Below are 20,046 nucleotides of genomic sequence, written 5' to 3' on the forward strand. Positions count from 1 at the left end.
ATGCTTTGGGCTTGTGTTGCAGCCAGTGGCACGGGGAACATTTCACTGGTAGAGGCAAGAATGAATTCAATTAAATACCAGCAAATTCCGGAAGCAAACGTCACACTGTCCGTAAAAAAGCTGAAGATGAAAAGAGGATGGCTTCTACAACAGGATAACGATCCAAACACACCTCAAAATCCACAATGGACTGCCTCAAGAGGCACAAGCTGCAGGTTTTGCCATGGCCCTCTCAGTCGCCCGACCTAAACAGCATCGAAAATCTGTGGATAGACCTCAAAAGTGCAGTGCATGCAAGACGGCCCGAGAACCTCACAGAACTAGAAGCCTTTTGCAAGGAAGAATGGGCGAAAATCCCCCAAACAAGAATTGAAAGACTCTTAGCTGGCTGCAGAAAGTGTTTACAAGCTGTGATACTTGCCAAAGGGGGTGTTACTAAGTACTGAGCATGCAGGGCGCCCAAACTTTTGCTTCGGGCCCTTTTCCTTTTTTGTTATTTTGAAACTGTAAAAGATGGAAATAAAAAAAGTAATCTTGCTTAAAATATTTTAAAAATGTGTCATCTTTAACTTTATGCCTTTTGGAAGTCAGGTCATCTTTTACTCACTTAGCTATTCACAGTAACAGAAATTTTGACCAGGGGTGCCCAAACTTCTGCATTACACTGTAAATCTTAATTTACATAAGATTCTACTCTTGTCCTGGGTGAAATCTGCTCTGGTCAGTCATGGAGTCAAAAACAATAAGGGACAATGTTCATCTGTGATAGAAAGGTTTGTGTAATCATTCACAGAATCATGGCATGGTTACAGCATGGAGGGAGTCTGTTCAGCTGTCAAGTCCATACTAACTCTGGGCAACTGCAACCCAGATAATCCTATTCCCCCTACCCTCTCCCCAAAGCCTTGCAATTTATTTCCTTGCAACTACTGATCCAGATCTCTTTGGGCACCACAAGTGAGTTTATTAAATTTGGTCAAGTAAGCAGAAATCTTGTTCTCTGTCCAATTTTGACTCATGAACAGTAGTAATTAATATTCCTCCAATCACCTCACTGAGAGGTCATTAAAGTTTCAGTTATCAAAAGATCACAAAGGTGTTCAAATTAGCTTCAGCAGCAGGTTATAGCCGAGTTACAACCGGCTGAGGTTATAGAGGTATCCTTTCAGGAAAGGAGAAATCAAAGAATATTGTTGTTGTTTTAATCTTCAAAGGATTATAACTGGTACTAAGAATTCCAACTGCACTGCACAAATTTATCTAAAATTGATGATATTCTAAAGGAGTTCACAAATCAAACGGTTATTCATCTGGTAATAGAACTTGCAAACTAAATTCAGGGTCTTCACAGCCAACTGTGTTAATCAAGACACTTGCAGAAAGACAATAAGAAAGAATAAATGACTTTTCCTCTTACTCAAGCTAGAAGGGTCAATTTGGGTCAAGCTGATGTAAAAGATCAGAATCCTTAAAGGCCAGGATAGTTTCCCCTTACTGCTTGTATAATTGCTTCCTTCAATAAGATTTCATGCAAAGAATGGGCTGATCATACTGAGAGAGCCCACTACCCAAACTCATCCCCTGCCCACATTACCCCAAACCCAGATATAGAGTGCAAACTGGGCAGACCCTTTACATCAAGTGTCCTCCTGTAAAGCTGAGCAGTCCACAAACTGTGACGAGGACTCAGGCTGCAGATTCCAAGGATCTACCCCCTGGAATGCACTGATGTGTGGTGGCACTGTTAGTGGTGCCCCTGCCTCACAACTGCAGATTCAATCCTGACCTCTGGTACTGTGTGGAGTTTCCTCTCACATCCCAAAGATGTCTGGGTTGGTAGATTAACTGGCCGCTGTAACTTGTCCCTAGTCTGTAGGTGAGTGGTAGAATTTGGGTTGGGGGTGGGGGGGGGGGGGGGGGGCGGGGTTACTGATAGAAATAAAATGGGATTACTGTAAATGGGTGCCTGAAGGTCAGCAAAGACTTGGTGGGCCCACTTCCATGCTGTATGCCTCTGACTCTCAATGATTTTATGACCTTTCGGCAGCTTATTTCTATCATCAGCCTTTCAACTACTTTTTACAGGAGTCTGATAAGCAGAGACTTTTAAAAACAATTCAAGTAGCTGAAATAATTAAAATTAAAAAAAAGTAAAAACACTTCAAAAACCTTGAATTACTGAAATAAAAATAAACTACTTACCAATGTTTAACTCAAGGTCAGTAATACCTTTCAAATGAATGAAATTACACTACCTACACCAGCAAGATCTGTCTAAATCCTGAGGGGCCAGATGCAAAGTGCAACCATGGCCTTACCACGTCACCACTCCTGCAAATTAAAACCAACTTGCTTTCCCTTTCCTAGTTCTGTCAAAGGGTCTTTGACCTGAGACAATGATTGTTTCTCTGTCCACAAATGTTGCCTAATCTGCTGAGTGTTTCCAGTATCTTGTCTTTATTTCAGATTTGCCACATCTGCAGTTCTTAAATTTTCATCTTAAAGGAAAAGAAAGACACGGAAATTTAGGGATGGAATTAAGGACTTTAGGACCTTGACAGCGGAAGGCACAGCTACCAATGGTGGTGCAACTAAACTTAGAGATGGGTCATGAGGCCAGAAAACGGTAAGAATGCAGTTATCTTGGATTGTAGGGCATGAGATTACAGGAACAGGGAGGTGGTGAGGCCACAGAGGGGTTTGAAAACTAAGGGGAGAATTCTGAAATCAATAAATTGCTTCATTGTGATTTGGTGTAGGTCAGCAAGCACTGTGGCGATAGTTGAATGGGAATTGTGAAGCTGGGATTTGGGCAGATGAATTTGGATTGTCTCAAGTTTTAGGAGGGTTGAACTTGGGAAGTCACCCGGCTGTGCATTGCAAAAGTTAAGATTAAGTGAGAATTTCAGTAACAGATGAACTGTAACAATGTGAAATCAAGCAATGATCGAGAGATAGAAATATGTAGACATAGCAATGGTGCAGATAATGGTACACCAACAATTTGTCCTGATGCAGTCACATGGACACTATGGCCAAGAAAGCACACCAACAGCTCTACTTCCTAAGAAGGCTAAGGAAATTTGGCACGTCCTCAATGACTCCAACCAACTTTTACTGATGCACTACAAACAGCATCCTAACTAAAAACATTACGGCTTGGTATGGTAACTACTCTACCCAATTCCGCAAGAAATTGCAATGCAGCCCAGTCCATCACGCAAACCAGCCTCCCCTTCATTGACTCCAGCTACATTTCCCGCTGCCTGGGGCAAACAGCCAACATAATCAAGGACACCTCCTACCCCAGTCATTCTCTTTTCTTCCCTCTCCCATTGGGCAAAAGATACAAAAACCTGACAGCACGTACCACCAGACTCAAGGACAGCTTCTATCCCACTTTTATTAGTCTCTTGAAATGGACCTCTCATACACAGAAAGATGAATTCTTGAACTCTCCATCTCCCAATCTACCTCGTCGTGGCCCTTACACTTTATTTTTCTACCTGCACTGCACTTTCTCTGTAACTGCAACACTATATTCTTCATTCTGTTTTTCTTTTTACTACCTCGATGTATTTACATATGGCATGATCTGTTTGGATGGCATGCAAAACAAAAAGTTTTTCACGATATCTCAGTACATGTGACAATAACAAACCAATCCCAATACCAAATGTGGTTTATGTGAAAGGAGGCAAAACAAAACTTGGGTTTATTAAGTGTTGCAACTACTGTGAAACTTGATTTACAGATAGCACTATGCTCAGAACAGAATTTCTGTCATTGACTCTAGGGTCAGACCCACTTCTAGAAACAAAACCTATCTGAATCCAGGAATTCTAGGGTCTTGCTGTCTATCCTTCTGTATTCAGCTGACAGTATTTATCTTGATCAGCATACCCGAAGAGAGCCTGAAATACGAAACTTAAAAAAGTCGGTAACTCAATAAACACTCTAATTGGGCTATTTTCAAAAAGAGGCCATCATTCAACCCACATTGTCTGATGCACCACTTACTCCATGTCCACGATGCCCTCACTTGCCAAATAACTAGCTCCCTTTTAATCAGCTCAACCGGCTTCCTATCTTTAGTGGACAGAGCACCAAGTTCCACTTCACCAAAATGTTTTTGTCAGTTGCAGATTTTATTTTTTTCTCTGTTAAGAATAATTGTAAAATCTATCAATTTTCTTTAGATTTATTTTACTCATGGCTTTATTTTCTCAATTCCTTTTATTATTTTTCCAATTACATCAGCCCCTCAATGCCATCATTTTCCAGCAGTAGTACATAAGTTTATCTTTCTTCATCATTCAGTCTCCATCCCAGTGATTGCCATCATTACTATGTTCTCAGGCTTAGATCACAGTAGATCTGATTGTAATTTGACTCCTCACTCCCAGCTACACCCAGTAACCATTCCTTGCATATCAAGTATCTATCCACCTGTGCCTTAAAAATAGTCAAAGACAGCTTGCACAGCCCTTCGAGGAAGAGTTCCAAAGATGCACAATCCTCAGGAAAAAAAATGCCTACTTTGTGTTTTAAAAGGCAACCCCTTATTTTTAAACAAAACCGCCACTTCTCGAATCTCCCACAAGAGGAAACATCCCCTCTACATCCACCCTGTCGAGATCCCTCAGGATTTTGTACATTTCAGTCAAGTCCATTCTCACTTTTTTGTCCTAGCCTGTCCAACCTTTCCTCATAAGACAAGCTGCCTGTTCCAGGCATTAGTCTCGTAAACTGCTGATTGAATTCCTGAATAATCTTTGTTGTTTAAATTCAAGCGTCTTGCTTGTCACTTTCCTGTTTATAATCAGAGGTTTTAATGCATGTGCTCTTATAATGACTCCATCAGCAAATTCAATGAGCCTTAAAGGATTATAACTAATCATTCCCCCGTGTACTTGCCTATTGCTGAATCATTTGAATCTAACTGAAAGTAGAATCTGTCTAGATCAGAATTCTAGTCAATTTATACTTGGCACTTTCTTTGTATTGATACAGCACCTGCAGGTTCCTTCCCCCTCTATTCTCCCGTGATTTGGATATCTTATCAGCTTTCTCCAGTGGCATAATGCAAAGCAAAATATCCAATGACTTTGCCATGCCTATAATTTTTCTATACTTATATTGGTTTCAAATTGCCCTATAAAGTTAGAGGCCAGATAGAGACAGGAAACAAATGGCTAACAAGTCACTACCCAGCAGGAACATTGTTATATAACAGGACAACTTGGTACTACATTGTGTGCAGCACCTGCATGAATGTGCACACTAAAAACAGTGGGAACTGCACTTATAAAGACCTTCACTATTACTATCAACACTAAGCTCTTTTCTCTAATCCTTGACCTTAAATGTAATTACCTGCTGTTTCCCATCATCCATTTTCATGTTATCCCTTACTTCACCTCTGCTTAAGCATTTGCTTTTCGGAGATCTTATTAGTTTAATCATGGATGTCATATGAGAATCATCTCATTTTATTTGAAGGGAGGGGGTGTGTATTTGCTTCATAACCGAAATACCATCTTAAGAGATTCTATTGTTTGCCCATAATAGTTATTCCTTCAGAGCTAGTCAGGTTGAGTCGTGGGTCTAAGCTCCAACAATGATTATCAGCAGCTCTGGACTGTCCCACTTTATGTTCTATATACAGGTGGGTGACCATTTTGGACTTGCCTTACCACCCTGTTGATCTACTGGTCGCAAATAACTGTGGATATATTCTTAGGGTCTACGATACTCTACCCAAAGAGTCAAGACGAGGTGAGAACATAACAAGGCAGTGAGATCAAGGCTGAGAGGAAAGGAATTGGCTTTTTCTTTCTTTAACCAGACTAGCTTTAAAGAGCATTAATTTCCAAGCAAACTTGAACTTTCATGGTTTACTGCAATAAAGAAACAACACCTAGGCAATAAAGGAGGGCTTTCTCACTGGTCTTTATTAGTCTTCGCGATAGCGGATTTCCTGTTCATAGCTCAGAGTACACTCCTAGCCCTAACATGATGGGGTGAGGCATGAGTATCGTCTAACTACTGATGCTCTGTCACATGATGGTATATGGTAGATCTGCCTGCAAATACAGTGCATTGAGTCATCGTCTCCTGTAAGAAAGAAAATTAATAAAAGTTTACTGGCTCAACAGAAATCTTGTGTTTGATATTGGGGAATTTTACTCTTGAAACATGGTTAGAAATTACTTGAAGGGAGCTGAGTTTTAAATGAGTGAAGCATGTTAGTACATCAAATGATTCAGTTAGCTCACTATTCCAAAATGTACTTACTCGACTGCTTCATTCTTCTGTAGATGAAGAATACAATGATTACAACGATAAGGATGGCAACAAGTGCTCCAATCATCATTCCTGTCAGCTGGAGGAAATATTTAAAAGTAATATTAATATACTTGGTCTGCAGAATCATTTTCCCACCACTCTATACTGTAACTTCATTTTGTTCTTTAGACAACGTTCCCCTCCCACATGACCAATTTCTCCCCAGTCCTTCACAGCAGAATTTGAATGCTCAGTCTCTTCAATTTATACCTAGTACTGTCTCCCTTAGTGTCAGAGGAGGAATTCAAAAGTTGGGATTACTATCACAGAGCATTTTTCTAATCCATGCCAATTTTGAACTTTCTGTCAAGGTGCACACCATTATAATGTAAGCCTTTGGATAATAGAGCTTCTAGTATCTGGTACCTCACTCAATTGACAAATGTCCACGTTAGTCTTGAAAAGAGGAATTGGCATTCTATCCAATCACATGAACATACGGAATTGCCCAGGCTCATTTTCCCTATTGCTTTGGGGATGCACTTTCTACTGTGCAAGAACCACAGCTAATCAGGAAAACACAGTCATTGTAAACTGGAACTCTAGCCAACATCAGCTAATTTAACCCAGAAGGGGGATCAAAACCAAAACCATTCCCAATGGATCAGGAAGGCTTTGAATGTTTTGTTTTAAATACTCTTTCAATTTTACCAATATAAAGTAGACAGTTTATTTAAATCATAAAATCATGCAGCACAAAAGGAGACACTTATGTCTATACCTCAGCTTTGGGGGAGAAAAATGGTATCCAGTTGGTCCCACTCTTTCCTCATAGCCCTGCAAATATTTCCATTTTAAATATTTATCAAATTCCCTTTTAACAGCTACAGTCTGCTCTACCACCCTTTCAGGCAGAGTATTTTAGAAAATAAATGCTAAATAAAAAAAAATCTCACCATCTTCCCTGAATTGTATTCCAATTGCTTTAATTCTGTGACCTTTGGTTATCAATAATGGAAACCGTTATACCTTATAAAAGCCCTTCAGAACTTCAAATGCCTCTTAAATCTCTAATGTTAACAATCCAAACTTCTTCATTCTCGCCACACAAATGCCCTTCAGCCTGATGATCACTCTGGTAAATCTCCGCGACACTTTTTGCAAGGTCCTGACATTCCTGGCGGGTGAATCACAGAAATGGACACAATATTCCAGACAAGGACTAACAAGTGATTTACAAAGCTACCATTTTCCCGTTGCACTTGATACTTGGCACCTTGATTACTTCTTTACCTTCCTTGGTTCCTATTCATAAAATTCCAGGCAGCTCTGATCCATTACAAGTACCTTGCCCTCTTCATTCTTCATCCCTTCCAACAGATGTGACAAACCTGTTCATGATCAGCCTCTAAATATCTGAACTCTCCTTCCACGGACTGAGCTCCACCACGCTTTCCCCACTGCTGGCATACCCTCATCAGCAGCACAGGCCTGTACCACTTCCCTACACAATGTTTATCCATGCAAGAATCAGCAAAATAATTCCAAACAAATACGTGACTATAAAAAAAATTAAAAATGAATGTGGATCTTGAATGTAAAATACATCCAAGCTGGATTTGGAAATAATATTTATCTTCTGAAAAAAGGCAAACATTCTAGCACCTCTGTTATTTGCAATGGGTATTTTTTTTTAATTTATAAGACATGGCTCAATTATAAATAGTAAACCTTGCTTACATTTGATGTAAAATGTTAGCGTGCGCATTTATGTCCATCCACCAGTAGGCAAGCTCATATTCCAGTCTTATTACCTGAAGGGACACGACTCACCTATTTAATGAGATTTGCAGTCATCCTTTCCACTGCCTGCCATTTACTTAATAACGCACAGACTTTTTTTCCCACCTTTGCACACTTTAGGCAATACTATAGGATTCAATGATATCCCAAGTCTATTTTGTATTATGAAACTGATCAAAACACCCATATGGTATTTCTAAACTACATTTTCCAACAGATCCACCAAGCGATCTCTGCAAAATCATCAAATCCGTTGAGAGGGATGGGGGGGGGTGGGGAGGGGGGGGAGAGGGAGTAGAGACAGGGACCACTGATGGAAATATCTCCTGGGTTCAGAATGCAACCCAAGTATCTGAATGGATCAAATTCATTTTCTACCTGGTCCATAACAACCCGCTATCACCACCTACATTACACCAGCTAGTTACAGAAGATGTACTCTTTACTACCAAGAACCCAATGCATCTTTATATTAACATGCAACAATGGTACAGCAATGCACTAGTAACCTACACCTGACAGAAACCAAACCACTTCACCTCAAACAAAAGACAGAAAACTCTAGAAATACTCAGCAGATCAGGGCGCATCTCTGGGAAGAAAATTAGAGTCAATGTTTAAGGTCTCCAACCTGAAAACTTCAATACCTGATTGAATGATAAAGCCTTGGAGAGTGGCTGTGATCGAAGAAATAATGCTTCCACTGACAAGAGGATCATTAACCACAAAACACCAATTTTAACTAATTGGCAAAAAAAAGTCATGGAGCAGACTTGAAAAAATTTATTCTCAAGCAAGTTGTTATAACGTGGAATGCAATGTCTGAAAGGTCTGTGGAAACAGATTCAACAGTAACTTACAAAGTGAACAAAGGAAAAGGAAAATCTGCAAGGTTATGTGGAAAGTGAGACTAATTCATAGCTCTTTCAGAAAGCTGACATAGACGTAGTAGGCCAAACGGCCTCCTCCTGTGCTGCAGGATCCTAACAAAAGCAGAAACTGTAACCAAAGTCCACTATTTCCTTCCCATTAGGCAACCATACATACCATTGTGGTCTGAATTTTCTCCTCCACAAACTGCTGGACTAATGCAGGAAGGTCCCCACTGATTGGCATCCCAACCTGTGACACACAATGTGAAAAATATTTATCAAAAAAGAGGGTTTTATTAGAACCATAGAACAATACAGGCCGTTCGGCCCACCATGTTGTGCTGACCTTTAAACCACGCCTAATACTATCTAACCCCTTCCTCCCACATATCCCTCTATCTTAAATTCCTCCATATGCTTATCTAACAATCTCTTGAACTTGACCAACATATCAGCCTCCACCACCACCCCAGGCAGCGCATTCCATGTACCAACCACTCTCTGGGTGAAAAACCTCCCTCTGACGTCTCCCTTGGACTTCCCACCCATTACCTTAAAGCCATGCCCTCTTGTATTGAGCATTGGTGCCCTGGGAAAGAGGCAATGGGTGTCCACTCTATCAATTCCTCTTAATATTTTGTATACCTCTATCATGTCTCCCCTCATCCTCCTTCTCTCCAATGGGTAAAGCCCTAGCTCCTTTAGTCTCTCCTCATAATCCATACTCTCTAATCCAGGCAGCATCCTGGTAAATCTCCTCTGCACTCTTTCCAACACTTCCACATCCTTCCTATAATGAGGCAACCAGAACTGGACACAGTACTCTAAGTGTGGTCTAACCAGAGTTTTGTAAAGCTGCATCATTACTTCGTGGCTCTTAAACTCGATCCCACGACTTATGAAAGCTAACATCCCATAAACTTTCTTAACTACCCTATCCACCTGTGTGGCAACTTTCAGTGATCTGTGAATATGAACCCCCAGATCCCTCTGCTCCTCCACACTGCCCAGAATCCTGCCATTTACCTTGTACTCCGCCTTGGAGTTTGTCCTTCCAAAATGTACCACCTCACACTTCTCCAGATTGAACTCCATCTGCCACTTGTCAGCCCAGCTCTGCATCGTATCAATATCCCTCTGTAAGCTTCGACAGCCCTCCACACTATCCACAACACCACCGATCTTTGTGTCATCTGCAAACTTGCTAACCCACCCTTGCACCCCCTCATCTAAGTCATTAATAAATATCACAAAGAGGTCCCAGAACAGATCCCTGTGGGACACCACTAGTCACAGTCCTCCAACTGAATGCACTCCCTCCACCACAACCCTCTGCTTTCTATTAATTAATTTCAAATTTTTGCAATAATTGAGTAGGAAGACATGGCATCACCGACGAATTCTGTCACCTACAGTTTTGCACTAGAATTTTATTTTGTAGTTTTTCTTTATAGATTCTTTAGGTTAGTCCTGGTATCATTCATTTGGGATGTATTGGAACCAATATCAAAAGTGTGTACTTACAAAGATCCCAACACACTGAGAACAGACCAAAGTACCTTTCAGACAATTAAACTTTTTTTAGAATGGGGTCACCACCATTTTGTAGGTAAACACAGTATAACACACATGTGGCCATGTCCCGCAAACAACAATACCAATGTCCAATACATGTGCTTTACCAGAACAGGTTAAAGCTCAATTCCAGCTCTTCAAGTAATACTACAGAATTTTTATATCACCCAAGTAGACTAAGACATCAATTCACCACTGAAAGAAAACAGGGATTACTCGCCGGCCTATTGCAAACACAGAATAATAACTTTTCCCAAAAGCTACAACTACAAGTTGAGCCAACAATTTATTCTATCCCCAGCTCTGCCTCTTGGCAATGTGCACCTGTAGTAGTCGTGGTAATTCTGTAAGGGAGGAACTGCGAATTCAGATAATTAGAGTGCCAATTGAAAAAGTGCTACCCAATCTAATTCCACATTCCAGCACTAGATCCATAGCCCTGCAGATCACTGGTCTTCAAGTACACATCCAAGTACTGTTTAAATGTAATGCTTTCTGCACACACCACCCTTTCAAGCAAGTTCCACAATGCATCTGTCATCGGGATGATTTCCCCTCCTCCTTCCACCCCCCCCCCCCCCCACCTCTTTTAACCTTTCTATTTATTACTTTCAGGCCTATAGCCCCTGGTTTTTGACTAAGGAAAATGCACTCAATTGTCTCCCTTCAGTCTCCTCTGTTGAAGCCAACCCTTACTTGCCCAATAATCAAAAAGCAAAAGCAGTAAAGCTGGAATTCAAACAAAAACTGAAATACTCGAGAGGTCAGGCAACATCCACAGAGAGTGAAACAGGGTTAACGTTTCAAGTTGATCTCTCAGGATGGGTTTACCATTCTATAAGAGACCCAAATTCTGTCACAAATTCAACAGCGAACAAAAATTTCATTTCACAAACCTGATAGAAATATATAAAAGCATGAAAAGCATAGATAGGCTATGGTCTGTATTCTATTCCTGGTTCTACATTGAAGGCAAACTTGTGCAAAACTACTGTACTGTGCACAAGTCAGCCACACCACCCCCATTACCACGAATGCATGAACAGCTTGAATGATACCCTAAACTCTGCAGTATCAATGTCCGTTGATGAAATATAGAGAAAGTGACGAACTACCTCAGAGCTTACGCAGCCATCTGGCTCCTTCAGGGCATCTGGAGCAAAGAAAGAGAAAGCAGACAGTCAAAACCAATTCAGAACAGAAGGGCATTACATGACACTAACCATAACATGGTACAGCACAAGTACAAAATAACCAGCATGTCTTTGGGAAAAACAGTTGCATCTGTCATTTATTGGATGTTCTTTTACGATTTACCTATAACTATTTCTTCTTCTACATTCCATGGAGCAGTACAGTCCATGTACATATTTGTACCTCAAACATTTTATGTTCACCTTTATACCCTTGCATTTCTTGTACAGTTTAACTTAATAGTTTCTTTCATTAAGATATTACCTGAACAGAGATAAAATCAGTTCAATACTCTTCTGGAACAGTCAGATGCAGTGTCACCAGCAAGCAGTGACAGGCTATTTGGGCATGAAGGATATCTCAGCTAGATCTGTCCACATAAAATGCATTTCCACCAGAGCTAAACAGATATCCTGAATAATTTCCTTTGCTTCCCGAGTCCAGAGGCAGAAGGTAATTTTACTGTTCTGATCTCTGCCCCAGCTAAAACTAGCTAATAACCACACCGGGGAAAAGTCAACTATCCTGTAAGCACCAGATGATCATGGAATTATCAAAGCCAAAACCATGTATGGAATAAAAACCTGGCCTGATTTATATAATTATGAAACAGAACTTTCTCTAAAGCCAAAGAAGAAATAGTGAATGGAATCATTGAAATTTACAGTACAGTAGGCTGCCTTTACATAAATCTTACACATGCCTGCTAAAAATTTAAATCAATCCCATTTCCCAGCTCTTGGTCCATAGCTCTGCAGGTTATGAGTCTCCAAGTGCTCACTCAGGTATAAGGGTTTCAGGCAGCGCATTTCAAACCCCCCCAATCCCTTGCCAGATCATGCTTTTACCAGCGTGCACCTCCCGAACGCCGTGCATGCCAGCACTAAACTTTAGCTGCCGAGACACAGTCAGCATTGCCACCATGGCCCATCCATGAGACGCAGTGGGCTGCGAGCATGCCTCAGCAACAGGCGGTGGGAACTGAGTGCCCAGCCACAGAACACACTTGTGGTTCTCCAACAGCTCAGGCTGCCAGGGGCCTTTTCAGTGTTTCCATACATCTCTAATTATCAGAGAAGTGCACAAACAAAAAACATTAAAAAGCACAAGTTCTAAAACATGAAATTGTTATTTATATCATTAATGTATGCTGAAATAAAGAAAAAGAAACTGAAATTCAAAATGAAATGTGATGCAAGTGACCTTCATCAGGCCGATGTATTCCACGCTGCAATGCAGAGGCACAGACGTCCAGAATGCAGAGCCAACCAGATCTCCACCCACCTGCCACCATCATGCTCTGGGCCAAAACTTCTCTCAACACTTCTCTAGTCCTTCTACCAATTTACTCTAAAGCAATGCCCCATCAATATCTCTGCTGGCCAATAAGTCCTTCCTATTTACTCTGCCATCATAATTTCATAATCTTCTTTTGTTCCAAAGAAAACCATCCCAGCCTTGAAGTTGCTCAACTATACATCTCCAACTCTGGCAAAGTCCTCACAGAACTACTCTGCAGCCTCTCCGGTGCTATCACATCCTACCTGCAGTGTGCTGAGCAGAAATGTACACATTACTCTAGATGTGCAAGACCTCACACATTCAATGCCTCAGCCAAAAGATAAGCATCCCAACTGCCTTCTTAACCTCCTTATCTACCAGTTCAGTTGCTGGTGATTTGTATACAGTTATTCTCTTCCTTTCTACTTCTTAAAATCTCAGCATTTATCCCTTGCCTTAGCTGCCCTCCCTAAATGCATTACCTCTCAATTCTCCAGACTGAATTCTATTCACCACTTCTGAGTTCACTTGACCAGTCCTCTGACATCTTCCTGCCACACAAAACTTTCTCCATCACCACCACATCGATATCATCGGCATATTTTTACTTGTGGCCCCTACATTTGTACAAAGCAAAGGCCCTAGTACTGAAGCCTGATTTACATCCCTCCATTCAAAAGAATTCCCATTGACTATTATCTTTTGCTTTCTGGTACTGCGTTAATTTTTGATCTAACTTGCCCCTCTCCCTTGAACTCCAGGGGCTATTACTTTCTTGATCAGTAACATGCCTTGTGGGAACCGTGCCAAATGCCTTGCTAAATCCATGTACCCTACTTTAATTATTCTAACTTATTGACATACCTTGTTATCTTCTCAGAATTCAATAATTAGCCAAACTCAACCTTGTCTTAAATACATGCCAGTTATCCAGTGCTTCTCTGAATGCTGATATGCGTCTCAGAAATTTTTCCAACAATTTCCCCCTATTGATGTCAGAGCAACTAATGTGGTTATTTGGAACTTCCCTTTCTTTGTATCACATTAGCAACCTTTCTGTTCTCTGCTCTAGTAGCGAAAGCAATGAAAAAACATAGCAAGAGTCTGCATCATTTATCCCCTTGTAGCTTTTAAAAAGCTGGCATACATTGGTGATTTACCCACTTCTAAAGATGCCAGATGCTTTGTGTTCTCCTCCCACCCATGCATCATTTCCAATACTTCATATTCCTTCTCCTTAATGTCAATGTCTATAATCATCTTTTCTTCTATGAAGTCAAAGGCAAAGCATTCATACAGAATTTTACATGTCTTCTGCCTCCACTTTCAGGTTGCTGTTTTGGTTTCTTCTTTGATCTATGCTTTCCTTTCTAATTCTCCATGCTTTCACACATCTATATATTTCCTTAAGGTTTTTGATTTTACCAGCTAAGATTTTTCTCTGCCTTCCTAATTTCTTTTTTGAATTTCACCCCTGCATCTTCTATGCTCTTCCATTCTTTCTGTTGAGCTGGACTCAGTATCTGTCAACTGTATGTTCCTGGACATCAGTGGAAGTCTTGAATTGGGAGCTCCTTCTGTTTTCTATGTTCCATTGAAAATGATTTCATCTTTCATAAAACATCCATTTCACTAAAGATCACGTTGTTATCAATCGAATATTATTCTGCACCACTCTACAATCTCAAGGAAGGTCACTGAATGCTCTTTTAAACAAGGTTATTCCAGAGGTCAACGTGACAAGAAGGTCATCAGATCAGCTACGTGCATCTGGCTTTGCCCAGTATAGCACTGGAGGAGGAGCCTGAATGAATTCGATTTAGAATAAATTTAAGTTATTACAAAATTCCTTGCTCTTCAAATTGTGATAAGTAATCTTTAACATCCAAAAGGGCAGAAGATTTAATGGAGGTTCTCAAACTCTTCTATATTAATCTCTCTCTCCAGATCTACAAGCTATCCACACTTACCTCTCAACATGTTTAGTGCTTTAATGCCAATGTCATGCATTGACACTTCCTGACCCACTACAACAACCATCACTATGATCTGTACCCAAACATTTACACTGATCCTCTCCCCAGCAACCCTTTCCCACCACCATCTGCCATCGTCACTACACATCACACCCCACCCAGATGAATACCCACAGGCTTATATACACACCAAAACAGAGCTTCTCCCACATATCTTCCCTCACACTCCATCCAGCAAGAATTCCAAGCATATCCTGAGGAGGTACATGTATAAAAGTTTGAGAACATGTCATACCTGAAAAATCTGCCTCTGATGGTGCAATCATTCCTCAGTAAGGCACCAGAGTATCACCCTAGAAGATGTGCAGCATTTAAAGTGGGATTTAAACCCATAACCTTGCAACTCACGGGTGAGGAGTTTACAAGTTACGATACGAGGTCTGATCTTATTACTTTAACCCAAAAGGAAAAAAAGGCTTACAATGTGTTTTTCTCTTTCTTTCATATATACAGATCTCACGTGAAATGAGTTTGCTAGACTCAGCCCAGATCCTCAGGAACACAAGTATACAGCTCAAAAACACCAAACCTGAGCCACAATGGCAACATTCATAAAGATGTGTTCTAAGATTAAGCAGCCATGAAGAACATTTTACTTGAGCAAGGACATACGTTGACATGGGAGGGAATATTCAGAAATGCATTTAATATTCAAGCAACAAATTCCAGAAATGTTCAAATACATTATGATTATCTGAGCCACAAGCCATAATCTAAACACATTTAAAGATTAGACTAAGAAATCAGCCATAACTTTTAATTAGATCCCTTTTTCAAATCATTACTCAAATTAAAATTAATAACTAATGCCACATAATTTATTCACATCTGTTCAGTTACATTTTGGTCGTGAACTCTTAAAACAAAAGATGAAAAACATAATGCTTCCTCTGATTTCAGAAGCACTGTCTTCACATGCTTGAGCTGCTCTCTAGTCATTATTAATAAAATCAAATTATTGATTAAATTAATTTGTTTTAAGTACTCATGCTTATTAATTTTCCAGGATCATTTTAAAAGCAGATAATAATCCTATGCCAACTAGAGAGAACAAGAAAATAAAAATTAGTATTAAAGAATCCATGCCATCTTGTGAAAATTATAAAGTTATACAGCACAGAAACAGGAACCATGTCCACAGGACCCATCAAACACCCACCTATGGTAACCCCATTTACCAGCACTTGGTCCATAGCTTTCTATGCCTGGCAGTTCAAATGTTCATCTAGATAGGTTTTTAGTAAGTGTTTTAAGAGTCTCAGCCTTCACAATCCTGAGTGGTCCAAAGAAAAACCGGATCGGGCACCAGTGAATAACTGGCGCTTGGTAGCAATATTGACAACACCTTCCATCACCGCTAATGATCAAGAGTGGAGTGATTGCAGGGCAGCACAGTACCACAGCTAGTAGAGCTGCTGCCTCACAGCTCCAGTGATCCAGAGTCGATCCCGACCACAGGTGCTGGCTGTGTGGAGTTTGCACGTTCTGCGAGTCAAAGGCACGCGGGTTGGTAGGTTAATTGAACGCTGCAAAGTTGCCTCTAGTAGGCAAGTGGGGGAAATTGATGGGAACGTGAAGGGAATGAATTGGTATTAGTGTAAACAGATGCTTCATTGTCGATGAGGAATCAGCAGGCCAAAGGGCCCATTTCCCTGCTGTATCTCTCCATGACTCCGTGGCTGGGCACCATCAGCCAGATTGCATTTTATGAGCAAGTGATTGGCAAGTGAACGGCAAGTGAACATATAAATTATCAGCAGCAGAAGGCCACATAGCCCTTCAAGGTCTGCACAACATTGTGGGCCGAAGGGCCTGTATTGTGCTGTACTGTTCTATGTTAAGCCTGCTCCATCATCCAATAAGATCATGGCTGATAAAATTATAACCTCTACTCTGCATTCTTGCCTCTCCTCAATAACTTTTCACCCCTTGGTTCTCAAGAATTTATCTGCCTACCTTAAAAATATTCAAAGTTTCTACTTCCACTGCTCTTTCATGTAAAAAGTTCCAAAGATTCACTGCATATTGTATTTTTATTCCTTTTCTAGGATCTGGGTGCTCATGGTTGGTTGCCCTTGAGAAGGGGGTAGGGAGCCATCATCTTGAACTGCTGTGGCCCTTCTGGTGAAGGTACTCCCAGTGTTGTTTGGGAGAAAGTTCCAAAATGTAGACCCAGTATTTCCAAAGCACAATGGTGTGCAACATGGAGGGGAACTCATGCGCCTACTGCCCTTGTCCTTCTTGATAGTGGAAGTCACAAATTTGAGAGGAGCTTGTCAGAGTAAGCTGGATGAGTAGGTTTGTAGATGATACACACTGCAACAAATTTTTGCTGGTGGTGGAGAGAATGGTGGTAGATGGGGTCCCAATTTTGCATGCTGCTTTGTCCTAAATGGCGTCAAGACTCTTGAAAGTTGCTGGAGCTGCATTCATCCAGACAAGTAGAGAGCATTCCATCAAGCTCCTGTCTAGTAGTTGGTGGAAAGGTTTGGGAGGGTCACAAGGCAAGTCACTCACCACAAGACAACCAGCCTTCAACCTATTCTTGTAACCACAGTATCTATAAAATTGGCTCAGGTGAGATCCTGGTCAATAGTGATCCGCAGATTGGTGTGGGGGGTGGTGAGAATCAGCGATTGTAATGCCATTAAATATCAAGAGCAGGTGGTTAGACTCACTTATTGGAGATGGTCAATGCCGAGTACCTACATGGCGCAAATATTACCCGCCACTTACAAACCTATACCTGAATGTTATCTATCTGCATGCAGGCATGGACTGATACATTTGTGAATGGAATTGAACATTATACAATCCTCAGCAAACATTGCTCTCTTCTGACTTTATGATAGAAGGAAGGTCATTGATGAAGTTTAACATGATTGTTAAACTTCACTGCACTGAGGAAACCCTGCAGTTCCTTCTGGGCATGGGATGATTGACCTCCAACCATGACAAGAGTTTTCCTTTTTGCTGGGTATGACTCCAAACACTCGCATTTTCCCTGATGCCCACTGACTTCAGTTTTATCAGGGCTCCTTGATGCCATACTGCTGCCTTAATGTGAAGAACAGTCATTCCCACTTATTCCCACTTCACCTCTAGAATTCAGTTCCTCAATCCATATTTGGACCAAGGTTCTGATGAGGTGTGGAGCAGAGTTGTACTGACAAAACCCAAACTGGGCATTAGCAAGCAGGCTATGATGGGCAAGTGCCACTTGATAGCATTGTGGAGTACAGCTTCCATCACTTCACTGATGATAAAGAACAGACTAATTGGACAGTAATTACCCTGATTGGATTTGCCCTGCTTTCTGTGAACAGAACTGAATAATTTGGCACACTGCCAAGAAGGTACCAACTTTGAAACTACACCGGAACAGCTTGTCTGAGGCGCAGCTAATTATGTAGTACCATTCTTCAGTACTGCAGCTGAGCTGTTGTCTGGTCCCATGGTCTGTCTAAAATACAATCCGGCATTTATAGATTCATTGCGTTATACAAAATGGAAACAGGTCCTTCAGCCCAATTCGTCCATGCTGACCAAGATGCCAATTTTCATCCATCCCATATGCCTAACATTTGGCCCATATTCCTCGAAACTTTTCCTACGTGTCTGTCCAAATGTCTTACAAACATCACAATTGCACCTGACTCCACCACTTCCTCTGGCAGCTTGTTCCAGGTACCCACCAGCCTCTGTGGGGGAAAAACTTGCTCCTCAGATCCTGTTTAAATCTTTCCCCTCACCTTAAAGCACTGGATAGGAAAGGTTAGAGTGACATGGGCCAAACGCAGTCTAACGGGACTAGCTTAGGAAGGCACCTTGGTTGGCATGAATGAGTTGGGCTGAAGAGCCCGTTTCCGTGCTGTGCAACTCTATGGCTCTTGCTCTCTCTCTCTCCCCCTCCCTCTAGTTTTGGACTCGCCTAATCTGGAGGAAAAAAAACTGACCATCTATCCTATCTATGCCTCTCATCATTTTATAAACCTCGAAAGGTCACCTCTGAGCCTCCTTCACCCCAGGGAAATTAACCTCAGCCTATTCAATGTTTCCTTAACTCAATCCCTCCATTCCTGTGAATCTTTTCTGAACCCTCTGGCTTAATTATATCCTTCCTGTAGTATGTTCACCTGCACACAGCACTAAATACTGCCTAACCAACAATTTGTACAACTACAACATGATGTCCTAATTCCTATACACAATGCCTCAGCCAATGAAGTCACACATACCATACATCATCTTCACCACTATCTACCTGTGCCACCACTTTCAAGGAACTATGTACTTGTACCCCAAGGTCTCACTATTCAATAACATTCCCCAGGACCTTGTAATTCACGGTATATACCCTGCCTTGGTTTAACTTCCCAAAATGCATCATTTCATACTTGGCTGAGTTAAATTCCATCAACCATTCCCCTACCCAGTCAATCTAGGTCCTGTTGTAACATTAGACAACCTTCTTCACTTTGCACAATACCACCAATCCTGGTGTCATCTGCAAACTTACTAATCGTGCCACTTACATTCTCTTCCAAACTATTAATATTTATGATGAACAATAAAGGACCCAGCACTGACCCCTATGGCACACCACTGGTTACAGGTCTCCAATCAGAGCAACCCTCCACTAGCCCCCTCTGCCTCCTACCACCAATTTTGTACCCAATTTGTTATTTCACCCCTTGTCAACAACCTTCCTAAAGTCCATGTAGACAACGTCCACTGTCCTACCCTTGGTCACCTCCTCAAAATAAAACTCCAATTAAATTTGAGAGATATGATCTCCCATGAACAAAGCCACGCTAACTATCCCTAATTATGCCTTGCCTTTCTAAATGAAAATAAATCCTGTCGCTCAGAATCCCTTTCAGTAACTTTCTCACCATCGATACAGGTTCACTAGTCTGTAGTCCCTGGCTTGTCCTTGCAGCCCTTCAACAGTACCATCCTCCAGTCTTCTGATATTTCGCCCGTGGTTAATGAAG

The 20,046-nt window shown here is 41.2% G+C and overlaps 1 protein-coding gene across 1 annotated transcript in view; it reads right to left on the reverse strand.

The window, feature by feature from the left end:
- The window catches only part of pnpla7b (patatin-like phospholipase domain containing 7b), a 251,703-nt gene that overhangs the window by 225,244 nt on the left and 6,413 nt on the right, over positions 1-20,046 (reverse strand). Inside the window, exons 2-4 of the mRNA XM_052037480.1 lie at positions 11,654-11,691; positions 9,139-9,213; positions 6,298-6,385 (exon numbers count right to left, since the gene is read on the reverse strand). Coding sequence (XP_051893440.1) covers positions 6,298-6,385; positions 9,139-9,213; positions 11,654-11,691 — 201 coding nt within the window. The remainder of the gene's footprint in view (positions 1-6,297; positions 6,386-9,138; positions 9,214-11,653; positions 11,692-20,046) is intronic.

The sequence above is a fragment of the Pristis pectinata genome, chromosome 23 (genome assembly GCF_009764475.1).
Source record: "Pristis pectinata isolate sPriPec2 chromosome 23, sPriPec2.1.pri, whole genome shotgun sequence".
In the NCBI taxonomy this organism is placed as follows: Eukaryota; Metazoa; Chordata; class Chondrichthyes; order Rhinopristiformes; family Pristidae; genus Pristis; species Pristis pectinata.